At 40.4% G+C, this 20,210-nt stretch overlaps 1 protein-coding gene across 1 annotated transcript; it reads right to left on the reverse strand.

Annotated features, from left to right (window-relative positions):
- Positions 1 to 1,658: 1,658 nt before the first annotated feature.
- On the reverse strand, positions 1,659 to 19,859 carry LOC140453529 (regulator of G-protein signaling 17-like). Its single transcript, XM_072548281.1, has 6 exons — positions 19,742 to 19,859; positions 17,188 to 17,306; positions 14,445 to 14,572; positions 10,864 to 10,953; positions 4,820 to 5,054; positions 1,659 to 2,602 (listed from the first exon to the last, which is right to left on the reverse strand). The coding sequence occupies exons 3-6, from the start codon at positions 14,567 to 14,569 to the stop codon at positions 2,402 to 2,404; spliced, it is 651 nt and encodes a 216-aa protein (XP_072404382.1). The 5' UTR covers positions 14,570 to 14,572; positions 17,188 to 17,306; positions 19,742 to 19,859; the 3' UTR covers positions 1,659 to 2,401.
- Between the last annotated feature and the right edge of the window lie 351 nt (positions 19,860 to 20,210).

Below are 20,210 nucleotides of genomic sequence, written 5' to 3' on the forward strand. Positions count from 1 at the left end.
GCACTTTTAAAATAAATGTTTCACTCTGTCTAATATCCATCCTTAATGAAGGATATCAAACTGTCTAAAGTTAACTACAAGTGGAGTCATTGTCCTTTTGGACTATGTGCATGTATTGTTTGGTATTAAATACCTCCTAAAAGATTCTCACTATTGATTTATCCCTATAGATGCTGCCACATCTGCTGAGTTTTCTCAACATTTTTTTTCCCTCTAATTTTCAGCATCTGTAGTTCTTTGTTTGTTGAACGTTACAATATAGGGACTTCAGGTCTTTGCAGTTGGGTGAATTAACACCAATAGCATGCATTCCAGTACTGCCTTTAAACTAGTAAAATGGTCCAAATCAGGAATAAAATTTGTTACTGAATCATATAAGGAGATATTAAACAGGTGACTTCAAAGTTTAGACAATGGAAGGCATTGCCATGACTAGTGCAATGATTAAAATCAGGAAAGCACAGGAGACCAGCATTTGAGGACTGCAGAGATCTCAGTGCTGTAGGATGGAGGAGGTTATGGTGATATAGTAATGGTGAAGCCATGGTGGGATTTGAAAACACAGATGTTGGTGTTGTGGTTGGCAACTAACAAATCTCAATCCAGAATATGGGAATTTAAATATTGGTTAAAACCATTAGAAACAGGCTTTGGTTTAAGCATTTCATTCACAATGCCTTCATTTGAACAATGCAGTGCTCCCTTGAGCAATACTGGTTTGTTAGTCCAGATACATTGCAGGCTGAGGTGAATCTATGACCTTATAATTCTGAAGGTTAATGTTAAGCCAAGCTGATCTATCAGAAACCAGCTGATACAAATTAATATTGGATACAAACCAACTGATAAACTTAGAGACCCTGCTGTTCGGAGGGTTGGTGTGGACTTGTTGGGCCGAAGGGCCTGTTTCCACACTGTAAGTAATCTAAAAAAAAGGCCTAAACCTAAGTGAAAATTCTTTTTATCAAGCTATTCTGTATTCACTTGTGAGGAGACTAGTATTGCATAGTTTGAAGGAAAGGTTCAGTGCATGCATTTGGAATAAAGTAGAGCATTGTTCCCAGTGAACTCAAATACTGCATAGGCCTAAACTCATGGCCTTAGGTGTCTCAAAGCATTTTCGAGCTAATGGGATATTCTTGAAGTTCAGCCACTGTTGTAATATGGGAAATATAGCACTTAATGTAAAACAGCAAGCTTCCATGGGGAGTATTGTAAAAGTGCAGAAGATTGGTTTTTTGAGATTTGACTGGGGATAAGGATTGGCCAGGACATCAGGAAGGAGATCCTGCCTCATCTACAGAATCACACTGTTGGATCTTTTACAAACTTCAGAGAGGGTTTGGTAAAGCTTAGGTTTAACATCTTATCCCCAAAACAGAAGCCCTGACAGTGCAATATTCCTTCTGTACTGTGCTGGGACCAGAAGGGTAGATCAGATGCTTGAGTGTCTTAACTAGGACTCTAATTATACCTCACCATATGAATTAATAGGGAGATGGTGGCGAGTAATAATATAATTGGATTAGTGATCCACAGGCCGAGACTAGAAACACAAGTTCAAATCCCGCTGAGGCAGCTGGTGGGAATTTAAACTAAATCAATTAAGAACAATCAGAAATTTAAAGCTATTCTCAGTAATGATGATCGTGAAACCATTGAACCAGATAAGTTTTATTATGCTCTTGAAGGAAGGAAATCTGCCATCCTCAACTGGTATGGCTGACATGTGACACCAGATTCATAGTAATTTGGTTGACTCTACCCAATATTTCAAAATTGCCTCAACAATAAAGCAAGTTGATTAAATTATCTCTAAAACAACTTTTTACAAAGACTTATCTTTGGCCACTTCTGCAAAATGGGTTATTGAGGTTTAGCCATCAGCAATATGAAACTTTCCACATATTAATATTTATTAATGTCATATTAATATAAAGACTAATGAGATGAAAAGTAAAGCTGTGAAAGGGAAAACCTGAACTTAAAACATCCATAGCACAACAAATGAAACGGTCTTTGAAAGAGATGGATTATCATCCAGGATCAACCCTTTCAACAAGACTGAATTTTGCTTAACTTGGGGTGGATCTACATATTATGGGATTGTCAATAGCCCAGTGGAAATTTAAACAGAGTCAATGAGATGTTGAAGCCTTCCAATCTTCTGGTATGTGTAGACTTAGAAGTTATGGAAGGTTTTGGAGACTTCATAGGATACAGCATTTTGTCCACATTATATCAGTAAGGCAAGTGGTGGTTATTTTGGTGAGTAATTGATGGCCCCATTTTGCTTCAAGAAGTGTGAGAAGGATTGCCATAGGAGGCCTGAGAGTTTGATTCTTCATCAATCTTCATATCGCCTCGGTTTTTGGTCTTGCGCACAATGCTGGAATGACTGTTACAGTTTAGAATCCAGGGCATTGCCTGAGGCAGTTGCATTTTGTAAAAGTGATTTGTACATTGGTGAATTCAAGAATCTTGGGTAGGAGTCCCTGTGCATCAGTGCATATATCTGCATTTGTGCTTCGTTAAACATGTCTGCTGTTGGCATCACCATGTTTTTGTTGATTGTCTCTCGTACACTTGCATCGATGCTGACCTAGGGAAAGAAACTCACATGTGAAACTCAACATTGCTTAATTATTTAAAGAAAGACTCTTGTAATCAGAGACACTGACAAAGTGGGAATTCTGCCATAATATATTCTCTTTAAAGTAAGGGAGATGCTATCACCGATCCCTTTTAAATATGGGATGGTACATTACAAACATATCCAGCTGGCCACGATAGCAAACAGAATGGTTGCAAATGGCTGTTTCATAGTCTATAATGGGAGGTAATGAGTTGGTGGCAAGTTTGAAAGTACAGTAAACATTAGGGAGGATAATGGATTTTGAAAGCACATTGGCTGTGTGGTGTGCTTAAGGATCAGCACTCAATCACTGCACTTTCAATATATCTTAATAGCTCTAAGTTAGCTTGCTGAGCTTGAAGGTTTGTTTTCAGATGTTTCATCACCATGGCTAGGTAACATCATTAGTGACAGTCTCTGTTGAAACGTTGGTCGTATGTCCCACTGCTCTATTTATAGGTCTTGGTTTCTTAATGTTGGTGATGTCATTTCCGGTTCTTTTTTTTTCAAGGCAAGTTAGGTAGGATCTAAGTTGATGTGTTTATTGATGGTGTATGCCATGCCTCTAAGAATTATCGTGCATATCTTTGTTTCACCTTTCCTAGAATGTATGCGTCGTCCCAGTCAAAGTGGTGTCTTTCTTTGTGTGTATGGAAACTAGTAATAGTGGGTCGTGTCTTTTGGTGGCCAGTTGGTGTTCATGTACCCTGGTGGCAAGTTTCCTGCCAGTTTGCCAGATGTAATGTGTTTTACAGATTTTGTATGGTATCTTGTAAATGACATTAGTTTTGCTGGTGGTATCTAATGGATCCTTTAGGTTCATTAGTTGCAAAAGGATCCTTTAGGTTCATTAGTTGCAAAAGGATCCATTAGATACCACCAGCAAAACTAACGTCATTTACAAGATACCATGCAAGACACTACATTGGACAAACTAGCAGGAAACTTGCCACCAGGGTACACGAACATCAACTGGCTACCAAAAGACATGACCCACGATCACTAGTTTCCATACATACAGATAAAGTAGGACATCACTTTGATTGGGACAACACACACAGTCTAGGACAGGCGAAACAAAGGCACGCAAGAGAATTCTTAGAGGCATGGCATTCTAACCAGAACTCCATCAATAAACACCTTAACTTAGATCTCACCTACCTTCCCTTGAGAAAAAGAACTGGAAATGACATCACCCACCTGAAGAAACCAAGACCTATAAACAGAGAAGTGGGACATATCACCAGTGTTGCACCTGATGCTCTCACTGATGATGTTACCTAGTATAGTGATGAAACATCTGAAAACAAACCTTTAAGCTCAGTGAGCTAACTTACAGACTTATCATCAACCTGAACTACAAATCTTCTCAGAAATCACTAATATCTTAATAGTATGAACTTGGGGAATCAGAGCACGATTTCCAAATTTTTCAGATGGTGGCAAGACAGTAAACATTAGGGAGGATAATGGATTTTAAAAAGACATAGGCCCTGTGGTGATATGTTTTGGTGTGAAGAATATGTAAAGAAATGCATGCTGAACAGTACAATTTGAAAGTTGTGCAAGAACAGAGAGAGCTGGGGATATCTATTGCATTAAATACCTGGGCACTTGGGTGCGGTACCTATGCAATTACTATGAGAGTTTACTCCTTTGGTACAGCATTGAACCAATTTTTGGGGGAAACATGTAATGGACAAAGAAATAGAGATGTGACTGTATTTCAGCTGTGGATCTGAGGGTAGCACACTTCCAAAGTCAGAAAATTATGGGCTTCCACAATCCCAATTCAGGGACATTCCAAAGGCTGGATTGAGGGAGGTTTGCACTATTGGAGATGCTTCCTCTCAGCTGAGATGTTAAACCAAGAACCTATATGTCATATCAGGTGGATATAAATGATTACATTGCCTCATTCTGAAGACTTTGAGTGCAGTGTTCCTCATGCACCAATGAACATTTGTCCCTCCACAAACATTGTTCAAAAGACTGTCTGCTTATTTAATATATTTCTGTAGGAACTTGTACACAGATTGTCTGCCTTGTTTCCCATAGTTACTGTATTTCAATAGTTGTTGGGCACTTTGGGATGCAATAAGGTAATTAAAGATAAATGCAAATTACTTCTTTTATGTGCATCCTCTTTATTTACGTGCTCCAATTCTTTCACATATCACTCACCTCCTTTGGAGACAGTATTGAGATATAGTCTAGGTAAATTGATTTTGCCATTTCTGCAATGATAGCTTTGTCATCTTCCTGCTTAAGTTTCTCACAAGCAAGCCAGAAGAGAATGTTTTCATCACTGTGTTCACTTTGTAAGAATTCCATTAAAATGTTCCTTCCAGCTGAATTCTTCAGAAGCTGTTCAAATGACTGGGACCAAGCAGTGACCTCTTCCAGGCTCAGAATCCCACTGTGAATCAAAAGGGGAGATGCCAGCTCTTAGGAATGTATCTGTTACAGGGGAAGGTGAAGGAAATTGCAACTGGTTTATTCTCTCTGGTAAAGAAGCTTCCTAGTCTTATGAACTGAAAGTGGCAAAATTATTCAGAAATAATACTCACGATGGCGAAGAGTTTATTTTATCGTGAAATATGAGTCAAATACTGGGAAACTTAAGAATATGAAGGAATATGAAACAGAATACATCAAATGGCCTCTCATGTACAAGTCTATGGAATGTTAATCTTTACTTCCTTATGCCACAGAGACGTAATAAAACTAAGCTCTCCTGCAAAAAGGTAGTTGTTACAAAATAAATTATTAAAGGATGGCATTGAGGCAGACAACATTATTGGGTCATACAGGCAATGAGATGAATTTTGAGAGAAATAAATGGCATTTAACGAGAGGAATTCTTCTAAAATTAATTAGTAAACCTGTTTCCGCTGGTTAGTGACTGGGTAACTAAAAGATATAATAAGAAATACATTACTCAATAGTTTGTTGGATAATGACAGGTTCACCCAGAGAAGGTGGTGGGAGCAGGACCTAGAATAGCTTTTGAAAGGGAAATAGATAAATGTTTGAAAAGAATGGAGAAAAGGCAAGGGGTAGGATGAAGTAAATAGGTCTTTTGAAGTTCCAGCACCGACATAATGAGCTAAACGGCCTCCATCATTGTTACAAAATTCCATGATTCTAGAGAGTTGAGTGAGCATGGGAATATTTGAGATAAATCTTTACAAAAACCACCTGACACCATACAGGCTATTGACCTTTTATCTATTCATAAATAGTCATATAAATATTACTAATTTCATCTTGAATTTCCATTCAATATTTCATAGAATCCCTACAGTGTGGAAATTTGGCCCTACATGTCCACACTGACCCTCCAAAGAGTAAACCACCCAGACCCATTCCCCTACTCTATTACTATACATTTACCCCTGACTAATACACCTAGTCCACACATCCCTGAACACTAAGGGAAATTTAGCATGGCCAATTCACTTAAGATGTACATCTTTGGACTGTGGGAGGAAACTGTAGCACCTAGAGGAACCCACGCAGGGAGAATGTGCAAACTCCACACAGACAGTTGCCCGAGGCTGGATTCAAACCCAGGTCCCTGGTGCTGTAAGGCAGCGGTGCTAGTCACTGTGCCACCTTCGATATGGCACAAATACATGCCATTTAGTCCGACCAGTCCATGTGGTGTTGTTGCTACACTTGAATCTCCTCCCATTTTTCCTCACCTAAAACTACCAGTGTAACCATCTATTCCCTTCCCTCTAATATGCTTGTCTGGTTTCCCTTTTCACTATTCTAATAGATATTTTGTATTACAGAACTTGAGAAAAGACACACTTTGAAGATTTTTCAGCAGTCCTATACTATTCTTCAACCATTCCCTGTGGTAACCAGTTCTGCCTTCTTGCCCCTTGATTTAAAAAACAAAGTTTCTTCTGAATTTCCTATTGGATTTCTTACTGGCTGTCTTGCATTGACAGCTTCTGGATATTCTGTTCTCCACAAAAGGAAACAGTATTGATGTTGCCAAAGCTTTTCATAACTTTAAACATCTCTATCAGGTCACTACTAAGCCTTCTTATTAAAGGGAAAGGAGATCCAGTTTGTTAATCCTTTCCCAATGTGAATACTCATGTACTTCTCATAACTTTTGGAGGCATTGTGCTCCATACGTGATGTTATCAAAGGCTGAGTTCTAGAATTAGTCAATAGAACTTCATAGCACAGAAACAGGCTACTGGGTGCAACTGGTTTGTATTAGTGTTAATGTTCCACATGAGCTAACCCTACAGTATAATAATCCATTCCTTTCCACCTCATGTATTTATCTAGCTTCCTTTTAAATGTTTGCCTATTGTTTGCTCCTCCTTATTTTTGTGAGTTCCACTTTCTTGGTTTCTTCTGAATTCCATATAGCTTTTGTTTTTGTGAATATCTTATACGTGTGCACATTTTGGGCTTCTACACATCTACCTCATGGACAAATTCATTGATTCAAAACCCTTAACCCCTCAGTCTTTGCTTTGCAAGAAAAACAAATTCCAATTTGTTTTGTCTTTCCTGATAATTTATAAACTCTTCAGCTACCCTCAATTAGAATTAGAATCCCTGCAGTGTGGAATCAGGCCCTTCGGCCCAACAAGTCCACACCAACCCTCTGAAGAGTAACCCATTCCCCTGCCCTATATTTACCCCTGACTCATAACCTACACTATGGGCAATTTTGCATAGCCACATAGAACTTGGAAACCCACACAGATCTTGCAAACCCCACACAGTCACCCAAGGCTAGAATTGAGCCCAGGTCTCTGGTGCTATGAGGCAACAGTGCTAACCACTGAGCCACCATGCCTTTCAATATTTATCAAATCACTTGTACAGGCTTATAAATTATTGCAGTTAAATGTCACCTCTTTTGGAAAATGAAGATGGTGTTTGATATTTTCCAGAGGTCTGCAGTACCAATAAATAGTTGTTAGCACCACCAGTGACCTCATAGAAATCTCTGATCTCAGTATTGCCACAGTGTGATGGTGGGGAGTGCTGTAAATGAGCCTCAAGCCAGTTCCAGTTTGATCAAACATGCTCAATAGTTGGAGCTTTGGAATCTCCTATCAGAGCAGAGATGGTTGGGTGATTCACATCTCTATGATCTCCTTGCCTTTCTTCCATCACCTTTCTTCCTCTTCATGTTGACATTTTCCCCATGCAATTTCCCAGTCTGACCTCTGCCACTGTGCACTAAATATTTAAAGTTCCTCTGGGCACATGCTGTGTTGCTATATTTGACCCATTACCATCTCTTGTTACTTTACACTATCAATCCCTTCATATTGGACCATGAGTCAGCCATTCAGCCCCTGAGATTGTTCTATCTTTTGTCATTTAGTCACTCACACCCTTTAGCCTAGCACCCATTTGATCTTTTCTTTTCCCCACTGCCACTTTAATTTTCCTTGCCTCCAAATGTACACAAAAGCTATTTTAGTTTCAATTTGTTCATGGGATGTAGATGTCTCTGGCCAGGCCAGTGTTTATTCCTCATCCCTAATTACCTAGAGACTCTTGCAAATTTTTATAGATGCACCATAGAAAGCATCCTACCTTATGCATCACAGCATAAATGGCAACTGCCCTTCCGAAGACCAAAAGGAACTACAGAGTTGTGAGCACAATCCAGTCCATCAGCCTTCCATCCACTGACTTTATCTATACTTCCCACTGCCTTGGGAAAGCAGTCAATACAATCAAAGACCCCTCCCACCCTGGTTATGCTCTCCTCCAGCCTCATCCATTGGGTAGAAGATATAAACGTTTATATACACACACAAACACATTCAAGAACAGCTTCTTCCCTGCTGTTGTCAGACTTTTGAATGGACCTCTACAATGTTAATGTTGATTTTTCTTTCTTTTTTTTCTCTCTCCCTTCTCAGCAGCTGTAACATTGCATCCTGCACTCTGTTCTGTTACCCTGCTACACCTGTTAAATACAATCTGCCTGTAAAACAATTAACACACTTTTCACTGTACCTCGGTACATGTGACAGTAATAAACTGAATTAAATCAAATCAAATCAAAGGCAATTAAGGCTCAACCACATTACTCTGGGTCTGAATTCAAATGTAGACCAGACCAGTGACAACAGATTTCCTTCCCTAAAGGGTATTAATGAACCAGGAGAGTTTTTCCTGACAATTGGCAATGGCTTCATAATCATCATTGGACTCTTAATCCCACATTTTAAAAAAGAATTAAAATTCCACCATTGGCCATGGTGAGGTTTGAAACTGGGTCCCTGGGACATTACCTTGGTTTCTGGGTTAATAATCTAATGACAATACTGCTAAGCCATTGTCTTTCCTGAATTAATCTTCAACATCTTGCATTTTGAACTTTAGCCACCCTGAATTTTCCCAATCTCACAGAGACAATTTGGTCACACAATCATAGAGTCATACAGCACGAGGAAATACACTGCGGTCCAACCAGTACATGCTGAACATAATCCCAAACTAAACTAGTCCCATCTGCCTGCTCCTGGCCCATATCCCTCAAAACCTTGCCTATTCATGTACTTATCCAAGTGTCTTTTTAAGTGTAACTGCACCCACATTCACCACTTCCTCAGGAAGTTGACCTCTCCTACATGCAAACCACTCTCTGTGTAAAAGAATGCCCCATTTTAAATCTCTCCACCTCATCTTAAAGATATGTCTCAGTCTGGAAATTCCCTATCCCAGGGAATATACACCTACCATTAACCCTATCTATACCCCTCATGATCTTATAAACCTCCATACAGTCACCTCTCAGTCTCCTATGCTCCCGTGAAAGAGGTCTCAGCCTACACAAGCCTTTCTTTATAATTCAAATCTTACATAGCCAGCAATATCCTGGCAAATCTCTCTTGAACCCTTTCTTGCTTAATAATATTCTTCCTATAACTGGGTAACCAGAACTGGACATAGTACTCCAGAAGAGGCCTCACCAATGTCCTGTATAACCTCAACATGACTTCCCAACTATATTCAAAGAACTGAACAATGAAACCAAATGTGCTAAATGTCTTTTTATCCTGCCTACGTGTGACGTAAACTTCAAAAGATTATGTATCCAAACCTCTAGGTCCCCCTATTCTACAACACTACCCAAGGCCCTAACATTAATTGTACAAGTTCTGTCCTTGTTTGTTTTACCAAAATGCAATACCTCACATTTATCCAAATTGAAGTCCACCTGCTATTTTTTAGCCCATTGACCCATTTGATCAAGATTCCTTTGTAACCTTAGAAAACCTTCTTTACTGTCTCCTATGTTACCAATTTTGATGTCACCCGTAAACTTACTAACCATGCCTTATATATTCTCATCCAAATGATTTACGTAAATGACAAACAAAACTATAGGCAGGACCAGGAGCAAGAGCAGGAAAGCTGCATTCCTACCTCCACGCTATCTTGCCAAAGGTGGGGTGAAGGCTGCAGAAATTAACTTCCTGGAATTCATGAGCAACTGTTTGGGCCTAATATTGACAGAACTGGCAAACAACTGGGTCTGCTAGGACCTTGTGGAAGTTCACTAACTGCTTATCCCTGAGACATTCGCAAAAGATGTCACACTATGGCCACATTTAGGTTTGAGGCAGAATTGAAGCTGACATCTGGACCGTAGCCTGACTGGAAAATCAACATCTTAGCTCTGTTTCTCTCTCTCTGTCTGACCTGTTAGGTAGTCCCAGTATTTTCTGCTTTAATTTATGATTCTCAGCCCTGCAGGTTTTACAGAGAAGATTAGGGTTAATGAGGTGTGTTGATGAGGATTTGGTGAAGGCTTATGTGGATCATAAATAACAGCAGAGACTAGTTACACCCAATGGCCTGTTTCTGTGATGTACATTTGATGTAATTTCCTCCTTTGTTGCTCTGGCGTTAATCCCTTGTAATCAATTTACCAATCAGTGGGAACAATCTTTCATTGACTATCCTCTCATAAATCTTCAAAATATTCCTAACTCAGACTCACCCTCCTGTATATAGCAGGTATGTTTCTAACAATTCCATGTGTTATGTTGACCAGATATGAGTTTTTTTTAACTCAATAAAAATAGAAAGTGCTGGAGAAACTCAGCAGGTCTGGCAGCATCTGCAGAGTGAGAAACAAAGTTGATGTTTCATGTCCGGTGTGATTCAAAAAATTAAGTTCGAATTGAAAAGAGATCACCACCTCAGGAGTGAATGTTCACCTTTCTTCTTTGTTCTGAAGACTTTCCATCTGGGAAATTAGAGATGGTGTTCTGTTGCAATCATGTTTATCTTCATTTCTGACAGTTAGGCTGAAAAGTAACAAGAAGTTTTATTTCATTGTGCATAATGGCAATCTGACATACAATTCTCACCCTAACCTCTCTCCAGGTTGTATCTTTATTCAACAGCTCACAGTTATATAATGCCTTCAAAAAAATGAAACATTATTCTAGGGTTTGCATAAGAGCACTATCAGGTACAAATTGGTGCTTAGATTACGTGTTTATTCTCACAAGTGGGATTTCCAAGCTGTTTTCCACATAAGGGAAGTGACCAAAACAAAAAACTGGACACAAATGTAGATTTTAAAGAGTATCCCAAAGAATTGGAAAAGACAGAGAGGATTACAGACAGAATTACCTAGCTGAAAGTCTAGCTGACTGAAGATATGGTTGTCAATGATGGAATAATGAAAGTTTAGTCAAGTTAGAGAAATGTTTTGGGTTCTTTCTGCTGCGGTATTCAATTTGCTTTGATCTTCGAAACAGCTGGTGAAGGGGGCTACCGCTTTCGGATAAAATGCCTTAAAGATGTGATTAAAAAAGAACTCCTCCACCTTTCCCTGCCTCCAACCTATGTAGGGCTGAATCTTATCATATTATGACTGTCATTTTTGATGAGTTTTATGGAGGGTTTCCCCTTGCAATGTCTAGTGGGGTTGCAGGGTCCCAAGGTGGACTATGAGGCCTGGAGGAAGAGCACCTTATGTTCCACCTTGGGCCCCTGCAACCACACAGGATAAATGTGGATTTCAACAGTTTCCTCATTTCCCCTCCCCCCACATTATCCCAGTCCCAAACCTCCACGTCAATACTGCCCTCCTGACCTGTCCATCACCTTTCCCATCTATCTGCTCCACCCCCCTCTCTGAAATATCACCTTCTCCCTCACTTTCATCTACCTAATGCATTCTCAGCTACCTTCCCCCCAACCCCACCCCCCCTCCCATTTATCTCTCAGTCCCCCGGCCCACAAGCCTCATTCCTGATGAAGGGCTTAAGCCCGAAATGTCAATTCTCCTGCTCCTCAGTTGCTGCCTGACCTGCTTTCATTCCTGGGACCATTCTTGTGAACCTCTTCTGGACCTGCTCCAGGGCCAATACATCTTTCTTGAGGTATGGGGCCCAAAATTGCTCACAATACTCTAAATGTGGTCTTATAAAGCCTCAGAAGTACTTTATGTTGTAGTCCTCTCGAGATGAATGACAACATTGTCTTTGCCTTCCTAACTACTGACTCTGCCCTTGAGGCTGCCCTTGATCTACTGTACAGGGATCCCATGCCTGAAGGATGTGTTCCTTGAGAGGACAGGATTACTCACTGTAGACTTTGAGACATGGCCATTGGGTTGAAACACATGGAGTATGTTTGTTGTGAATTCAACTGGTACATGAATCAAGTGTGAGAATGACACAGCACAATGCTGGACAACAAAATGTCCATGCCTCATGACTGATGACTGCTACTACGTATAACAAGAAGCTTGGCTTTGTGCCAGTGCTGGAAGGCAAAGTGTAAGTATTGTGAGCCTGGCTGAGAGGGCAAAGCACAAAACAGCAATTCTGTGAGCATCGAAATAGGCACAGAGGGAATGATTAGATTAGATTACTTACAGTGTGGAAACAGGCCCTTCGGCCCATCAAGTCCACAGCGACCCTCTGAAGAGCAACCCACCCAGACCCATTCCCCTACATTTACCCCTTCACCTAACACTATGGGCAACATAGCATGGCCAATTCACCTAACCTGCACATCTTTGGACTGTGGGAGGAAACCAGAACACCTGAAGGAAACCCACGCAGACACAGGGAGAATGTGCAAACTCCATACAAACAGTTGCCCAAGGCGAGAATTGAACCCGGGTCTCTGGCACTGTGAGGCAACAGTGCTAACCACTGTGCCACCCCTAATGAGTGCTAAGAGAGTGAGTAAGCCAACCTGAGATGCTCTCAATTACAAACCAGGAAATGTTTGCCTGTCCCTGCATGGAAAATGTCCTTGCAGCAGCATTCCAATGAAAAGTACCAAAGTGCAGTGTTGAAATGCAGAAACATAGTGTGCATGGATCAGAGAGATATTACAATGACGCAGTGATGCTGGTACATGTTGGCTGCTGATGTCTGTGGATTGGAGTAGCCACTGCCCAGGGAACATGCTCAGAGATGTGGAAACGGGTGTCCAAGATTAAGGTCCAGAGGAACAATTTTTAAGGTGGAATTGCCAGTTACCCGCTCTGACTTTGATGGTGGGATTTCTTGGCTTCTAGTTCCTACCTGGCAGTGGAGAACAGAAAACTACACAAGACAAGCTTAGGTAGTAATGTTGATCATTCAAGCAAAAAGGCCTCTCACTGCTCACTCTTGAGAAACACATTTTGCCGACCAACACTGATTGTAAATGGGACTTTTTGGTCTCAGGGATGGGAATGTCCTCACTGATCATCTGATCTGATGTTCCCAACTTTCTTGCTGTTTAAGGACTGGGGATTGAATTCCCATCCCTAATTGCCCAGAGGATAGTTAAGAGTCAATCACATTATTGTGGGTTTGGAGTCACATGCCTGTAGACCCCAAAATTTCCTTGTGCAAATTTTCTAGAAGTGCGTTTGCAAACTGTCATTAGGTGCATTAATAGTTAAGCACAACAGATTTATTTTGAACATAATTACTCAGAGTGGGATATGATTCCAACATCATACAGATATCATTTTGACTGAGTATATGTCACCTTGAATCAACTGAGTTGTCATCTGTGAGTGTAGCTAGCTATTGCCAACTGGCTACTTCTCGATAGTGGGGGAGATCGGAGAAATCACATTTAAATCCAATCCTATGCAGCCCTGATATTGACATGTTTATAGTTTCCAAGAGTGCTTATTAGTCAATGACATGAACAGGAACTGGTTCGCTCCTGTCCCATGAGTGCTGATGACAAGTAATCTAACCACTGCCTCAGCTACATTCTATACCTCAGTGTAGACCAGATACCAACCTTAGGACCTTCTACTGCAAATGGTGTGATATGTTTGTTTACTGGACCAAGAGGGAACCTTCCATATGGAAGAAAACTTACACTTATACAGCACCTTTCATAAGCACGGAGCCGTTCAATGCCTCAGTGGCAATAAAGCATGTTCGTGAAATGTAGTCACTGTTGTAATATCGGAAATGCAGCACATTATTTACACATTTCAGACTCCCAGAAAGTAAGAGCAACATCAGATAATCTGATGTAGGTTGAGGGATAATTATTGAGGATACTGGGGACACAAGCTGCTCTCATCTCCAAAATAAGATATGGGGGTCTTTTTCATCCACCTGAGAAAGCAGAGTGCTTGGTGAACTGGCTTTCCTCTGACACTGTAGCATTTCCTCCAGTATTGTCAGAGGGAGTGCCAGCAGTAAATTTGTGCTCAGGTCTCTGGAGAGGGATCTACTGTCATTCTTTAACATCTGGCACACGTAGGTCACCTCCTGACCAATTACAAAAACGTCTTTCCGTTACAATTTCAGATCTGTACCAGGAACAACAGCAGCACCAGCAGAAACAGCAAGTGTTTGGATGTCTCCTGCACAGGCGACTGGAGCTGGAATTACTGCTTGACTGTGAACTCTGTCTTCTTAGTTGTGCTTGATGAGAAGCCATCGCCTGGAAAAAAGACAAGACAAAAAAGATTGCTGCCCTGTGGGATGGTGGATACAATGCTAAAACTACCTTTAATACCAAAGTAATGATTAAAAACCTAATTAGTTCAGGTCTGATGTGCAGGAGATATATACACAATTCTGATGAAATCTCATTGATCTGAAGACTTGCCTCTGTTTTCCTCTCTATAGATATTCCTAACCATTTTCTTCACATTAATCTATTCTAGTTTTCTTTGTGGATTTGCATAAGGACTGATTTTTTTTTCTGATTGAAGCTACTGGCCCTTCGTAGAATAGGACTGATTTTTAAAACTCATTCATGAGATGTGAGCATTTCTAGTTAGGCCAGGATTTAATTCCCATCCCTAATTGCCCAGAGGATAGTTAAGAGTCAATCACATTGTTGTGGGTTTGGAGTCACATGTCCGCCAGATCAGGTAAAGATAGCAGCTTTCTTTCCCTGAAGATCATTAATAAACAAGGTGGATTTTTTCAAGCAAGCAATAATAGTTGGCACTGGATTAGCTTTTCATTTCACCATCTGCTAGGGAGGGTTTAAAGCCATTTCCCCAGAACCTTGGCTTAGGATTCTGGATTACTATCCAATTACATTACCACTATACTCCTGCCTCACCTTGAATACTTCTCCCCAATGACTACCTTTCATGAACAGCAAGTTTTGGCAGACTATTTGACTACAGCAGGTACTGGGGAGGGTCATCATAGTAGAGATTTGGGGAACATTCACTATTACAGATTTTCTAGTGGGAAGCATTGAAAGAATTTCAGGAGCCTCACTGTTGCTGAGGTTAATTAACTCAACAAATAACTTGGGATCCTCCTGTCTTTCATCATCATGTTAGGATATGTGCTTCATCACTGGATCATTGGTCGGGACATTATCACTAATGGTGCTCAGGGAGAAAATCTGTTTTCTTTAATTGATATGGCCTACATGTGACTCCAGACTCACAGCAATGTGATTGGCTCTTAAATGTTCTCTGAAATGCTCTAGCAAACCATTCCATTGTTTCATAGTGCCTTAGAAAAAGGCACTGTGGGGGGATCTACACCCATATGGATGGCAGCAGTTAGCTCATCTCATCTTCTTATGGAGAACTAGTCATGGGCAATAAATGCCTGCAATGCGCGCACCTGCAGAATCAATAACCAAATAAAAAGCAAAACTGAGTTCAGTCAATGTGATGGACATTAGGCACTGTCTTACTGGATGACTCCCAATGCAATATCACTCCATCTTTCTGCTGAGTGCATTCAGGGCTTGACACCTGATTTACTCTTAGCATGTTTAAAGACGGAGGAGAGCCCAGAGTAACTTCACATTGATATAAAATTAATAATCAAATGCACTATTAGCGGTCATTTCTTTCTGGGAATGTGGAGTCCTGCATTAGAAGACCTTACAAAAATCAATCTATATATCCACATATGATTGATTTTTTTAACCCCTATGATGAAATGATACACACATACACAATCATCATAAGGGTTTCAAAAGGGTAGCGAGAGGAGCTTCTAGTGACAGGAGGTCAGTGATCTGAACACACAGATTTAATAGGAAAAAGAACCTGAGACAGGAATGGGAAGAATGGGTGGAGGTACATTCAATAATAATGTTTCAAAGGTAGTTGTGTAAGTGCTTGACAGTAAAGTTTCAGGGTTATGGGCAAAGAAAAGAGGTGTGAGACAGATTGGATTGCTCTTTCAAAGCAACACGATGCAAAGTGGCTTCCTCCCTGCCTTATGATCCTAGTCATGAAGAAAGAATAAAATAAAGGCTTTTAATATTTGAACAATGAATTTTCAACACTCAGATGTTTGTAGATGAAACATTTTCTTGCAGTTCAGGTGGTGCAGGTATACCCCACAGTGCTGTTAAGGAGGGACTCTGTGACTGTGAAGGCACAGCAATATATTTTCATGGCAGAATGATACGTGACTTGAAGGGGACCTTGGAGATGATGGTGCTCCCGTGTGCCTGCAGACTTTGCCCTTTTGGGGTCAGAAGTCACAGGTTTGGGTGACAGGTTACTGCAGGAAATCTACTGCACTGAGATTAAAAGATACACCTCTACAGTTTCAAACTGTGCTGTCTCAGCAGGCAATAACATATTTCACTAAATTAAACATTGAAAGGAATCAAGTTGTATTGAGAGAGATACTTTACAATGAATACAACAACATCTTTCTGTATTTGAACTTCCACAGCATCGGTGCCTCCAGCCCTCTAAATATTGCTTTCTGGAATACAATCTCCAAACAGCAGCAAAACATACTAGCATCTATAATGTACTAAAACATCTCAAGGTGCTCTAAAGGTGCAGACAAAATTTAGTTTTGTGTTATGAAAGGAAATCTTGTGAAAACTTTGGTCAAAGAGGTTATTTTTAAGCATCTTAACGAAAGAATGAAAGAGATGTAGAGAGAAATAAATAAGTTTTGAAAGGGAATTAGAGATCTTAGGGTTTAGGCACATGAAGACACAGCCACTAATGGTGGGGTGTGAATATTAGGGTTGTGTAGAAGACCAGCATTCCAGGGCAGCAGAAAGTCTAGAGGCCTGTTCATCTGAAGGAGCAGAAGAAAATACTCAACTGGTGATGGACATCAAAAGGCAGTAAACTCCCCTTGCTCAGAGCTGGCTGTTTTCTGAAACTCCTCTTGTCCATGCACAGGATAAAGCTGCATCGCATCAGTGGCTTGATGTCTGATTACTATTGTTAGAGAGTGAGACGTTAGACCCTGCTCAATAAAGGAAGCTTGTCACCAATTTCAAGCTGAAACAGTCTTTCAATCAGAATCCATATTCAGGTCTGAGACTACTTGGCTTGAGAAAAGTAGTTGATCTTTTTCCCATGTTAATGTCTACAGCAATCTTGAACGAGATGTCTGAATTGTAAAATAGTTTACAGTTTTCACTTTTCCTTATTGCGTCACAGCTTGATGTTTTGCAGAACTGTTCATTACATATTCATAAGTGTTTACCCAACAGGAAATATTACAGTAGTGTAGTTTAACTAACTACCGGTAAGATATTGCACAAGCCATGCAAAAAATTTGCAATGACTTTCCCATGAGAGACCTTACTTTTTTGGGCACTGGGAGCAATTTTTGACAACCTCTGAACACTTGTTTAAAATCTGCTATTTATTTTCCAAATTTGTGGAGAATTTCAACTTGAATTTGTGATGGCCCTTCAATTCAGCAAAAAAAAATTCCAAAATATTTTGCAAATAAAACTTGGCAGAGTGAAATACGTATATTTTGAGGCAGGTGGCCAAAGTTTTGTCAAAATCTTTGGTGTAAGGGCATGCCAGAATGGAGGAAAGAAGGATGGAAAGGTGAAGATAGCAAGTGCTCAGATAATTGAAAGCATGCCTGCCAAACATAGCTCAATGCAAAACAGAGGTGTACATGGGGAAAAAAAATGGAGTGACACAGTAATCTTAATAGGCTGCTGGTCTGGAGGTTCTAGTATAGGGAAGGAGCAAGGTTAGGGAAGGTTCAAAAATTAAGAATGTGACTTTTAAAATCTAGTTTTGTTTGACCAGGTCCAAGTATAGTTCAATAAACACCAGGGTGCTGGGTGAACAAGAATTTGTTCACATGAGACGATGGGCAACTGAGTTTTCCATGAGCTCAAGTAATATGGATAAAAGGCAAGAAGCCAAGAAGAGATGTTGGAGTTGTTGAGTGAAGTGTTAAAGAAGGTACAGATACAGGTTTAGCAGCTGAGGCAGGAATGTGGTCAAGTGTTATAGCAACTGAAGCCTTGTGCATTCTTTGAAATAAACTTCAATATTTTCCAGTTCTAACCCGAGATGCTAACTCTGTTCCTCTCATGACAGATTCAGTCTGACCTCACGAAGTTTTCCAGTGTTTGCTTTTTGATCTTTGCATGTCTTCATGCATACATTTTCTTCTCCTTTGGGCATTAGTGGCAAGTGATTGAAGCATTCACATGCTGATTATCAATCTACCGAACTATATCATGTATGCTCCTGTGTATCTTACAGGTCCCAATGGGGAGTTGAACCCAGAGGTTCGAACACATAGGTAGGGGTGCTTTCACTGCACTGCCAGACCACCTGCTTTTTTGTGGTTGAGGGATGCATATTGGCCAGGAAACCTCTGAACTTCTGAACTATAATATTGTGATGGGAATGGATACGGTGAATAGGCAAGGTTTTATTCCCCAGGGTAGGGGATTCCAAAACTAGGGGGCATAGGTTTAAGGTGAGAAGGGAAACATTTAAAGGCGTCTTGAGGGACAACTTTTTCACACAGAGGGTGGTGCATGTATAGAATGAGCTTCTAGTGGAAGTGGTGGAGGCTAGTACAATTACAGTTTTTAAAAGGCAACTGGAAAAGTACCTGAATAGGAAGGGTTTAGAAGGATTGGGCCAAGTGCTGGCAAATGGGACTAGGTTAATTTAAGACATTTGGTCTGCCTGGAGGAGTTGGACAGCTAGCCAGTTCTATGGCACCATGGCATGACATACACTTGGCTTAAACTCTCATTGGAAAGACAACACCTGTGACAATACAGCACTCCCTCAGTGCAGCAATTTGAGAAACAATCCTAAATTGATTCTGTTGTCTGTGAGATCTGAATGCTCAATCTTCTGGCCATAGAACATCATGGACTTAGATGATATTTAGCGTTGATGGAGAAAACACAATACACTGCAGCCCTGAACTGAAACCTGAAAATAAAATCTTGAGATGGACCTAAATAATCAGCAGTGAAACCGTCCTCAGAACATATTCCTACGAATTAATTATCACTGGCGCTATATCGTGTATTGAACAGGTATCGAGACTTCAAAGCTATCTGCTGCATATCAGAGTTTTTATTTAAAGCAAACTATTTAAATGACTACAACGCCCCGCTGTTGGAAACGTGCTTTGGTTTGTTCCTGTTTAAAGAATATATATTATTCAACTCTGCCGGGCGATCTTCATCGCATATCGATGAGAAACACCAGCAGACAACTGCAAAGGGAAAAGGGAGTTGCTCTCTCACGTCAATATCACAAAACAAATTCGCCAGAGATTAAAAAAAAAACATGCCTAGAAATGTCACAATGGATTAAAGAGGCTGTTCAAACACTGGCTCATTACACAAGGATAAGTTAGCAGTACTTACAGTCGCTAGATCATATTTCGACTTGTTGCAGAACTGGATTTTCCCTCCTTCCTATTCGAAATCCATCCTGATCTTTTTCCGTCTTTTTAAACAATTTTGATTGAAGATGTCAGTTTCAGCTGGAGAGACGCATGCGTGGTCATTCCCGGCTCTCCTTAGCCAATGCGAATATTTGCCCCACTTTATTTTTCGTCCGCCTCCTTCCTAAACAATAATCAGAAGGTGTGCGGACAATGCATTCGGAGGGAGTGATGGTCCGGAATTTGTTTTTCTGTGAAAAAGACCTGTTGTTGAGAGATGCCTTCTGTGAGCAGAATCATAAAGACGTGCATGGCAATAATTTGCCTTTAGGATGTAGTCAGGTCTAACTCACAATCGGGGGACAGTTCATCTACTGCTATTTAATACCTTACTACAGTAACATGAACCTATTGGCAATAAAATCCACTGACAGACAGATAACATGAAC

Source organism: Chiloscyllium punctatum, chromosome 27 (assembly GCF_047496795.1).
Source record: "Chiloscyllium punctatum isolate Juve2018m chromosome 27, sChiPun1.3, whole genome shotgun sequence".
NCBI lineage: Eukaryota > Metazoa > Chordata > Chondrichthyes > Orectolobiformes > Hemiscylliidae > Chiloscyllium > Chiloscyllium punctatum.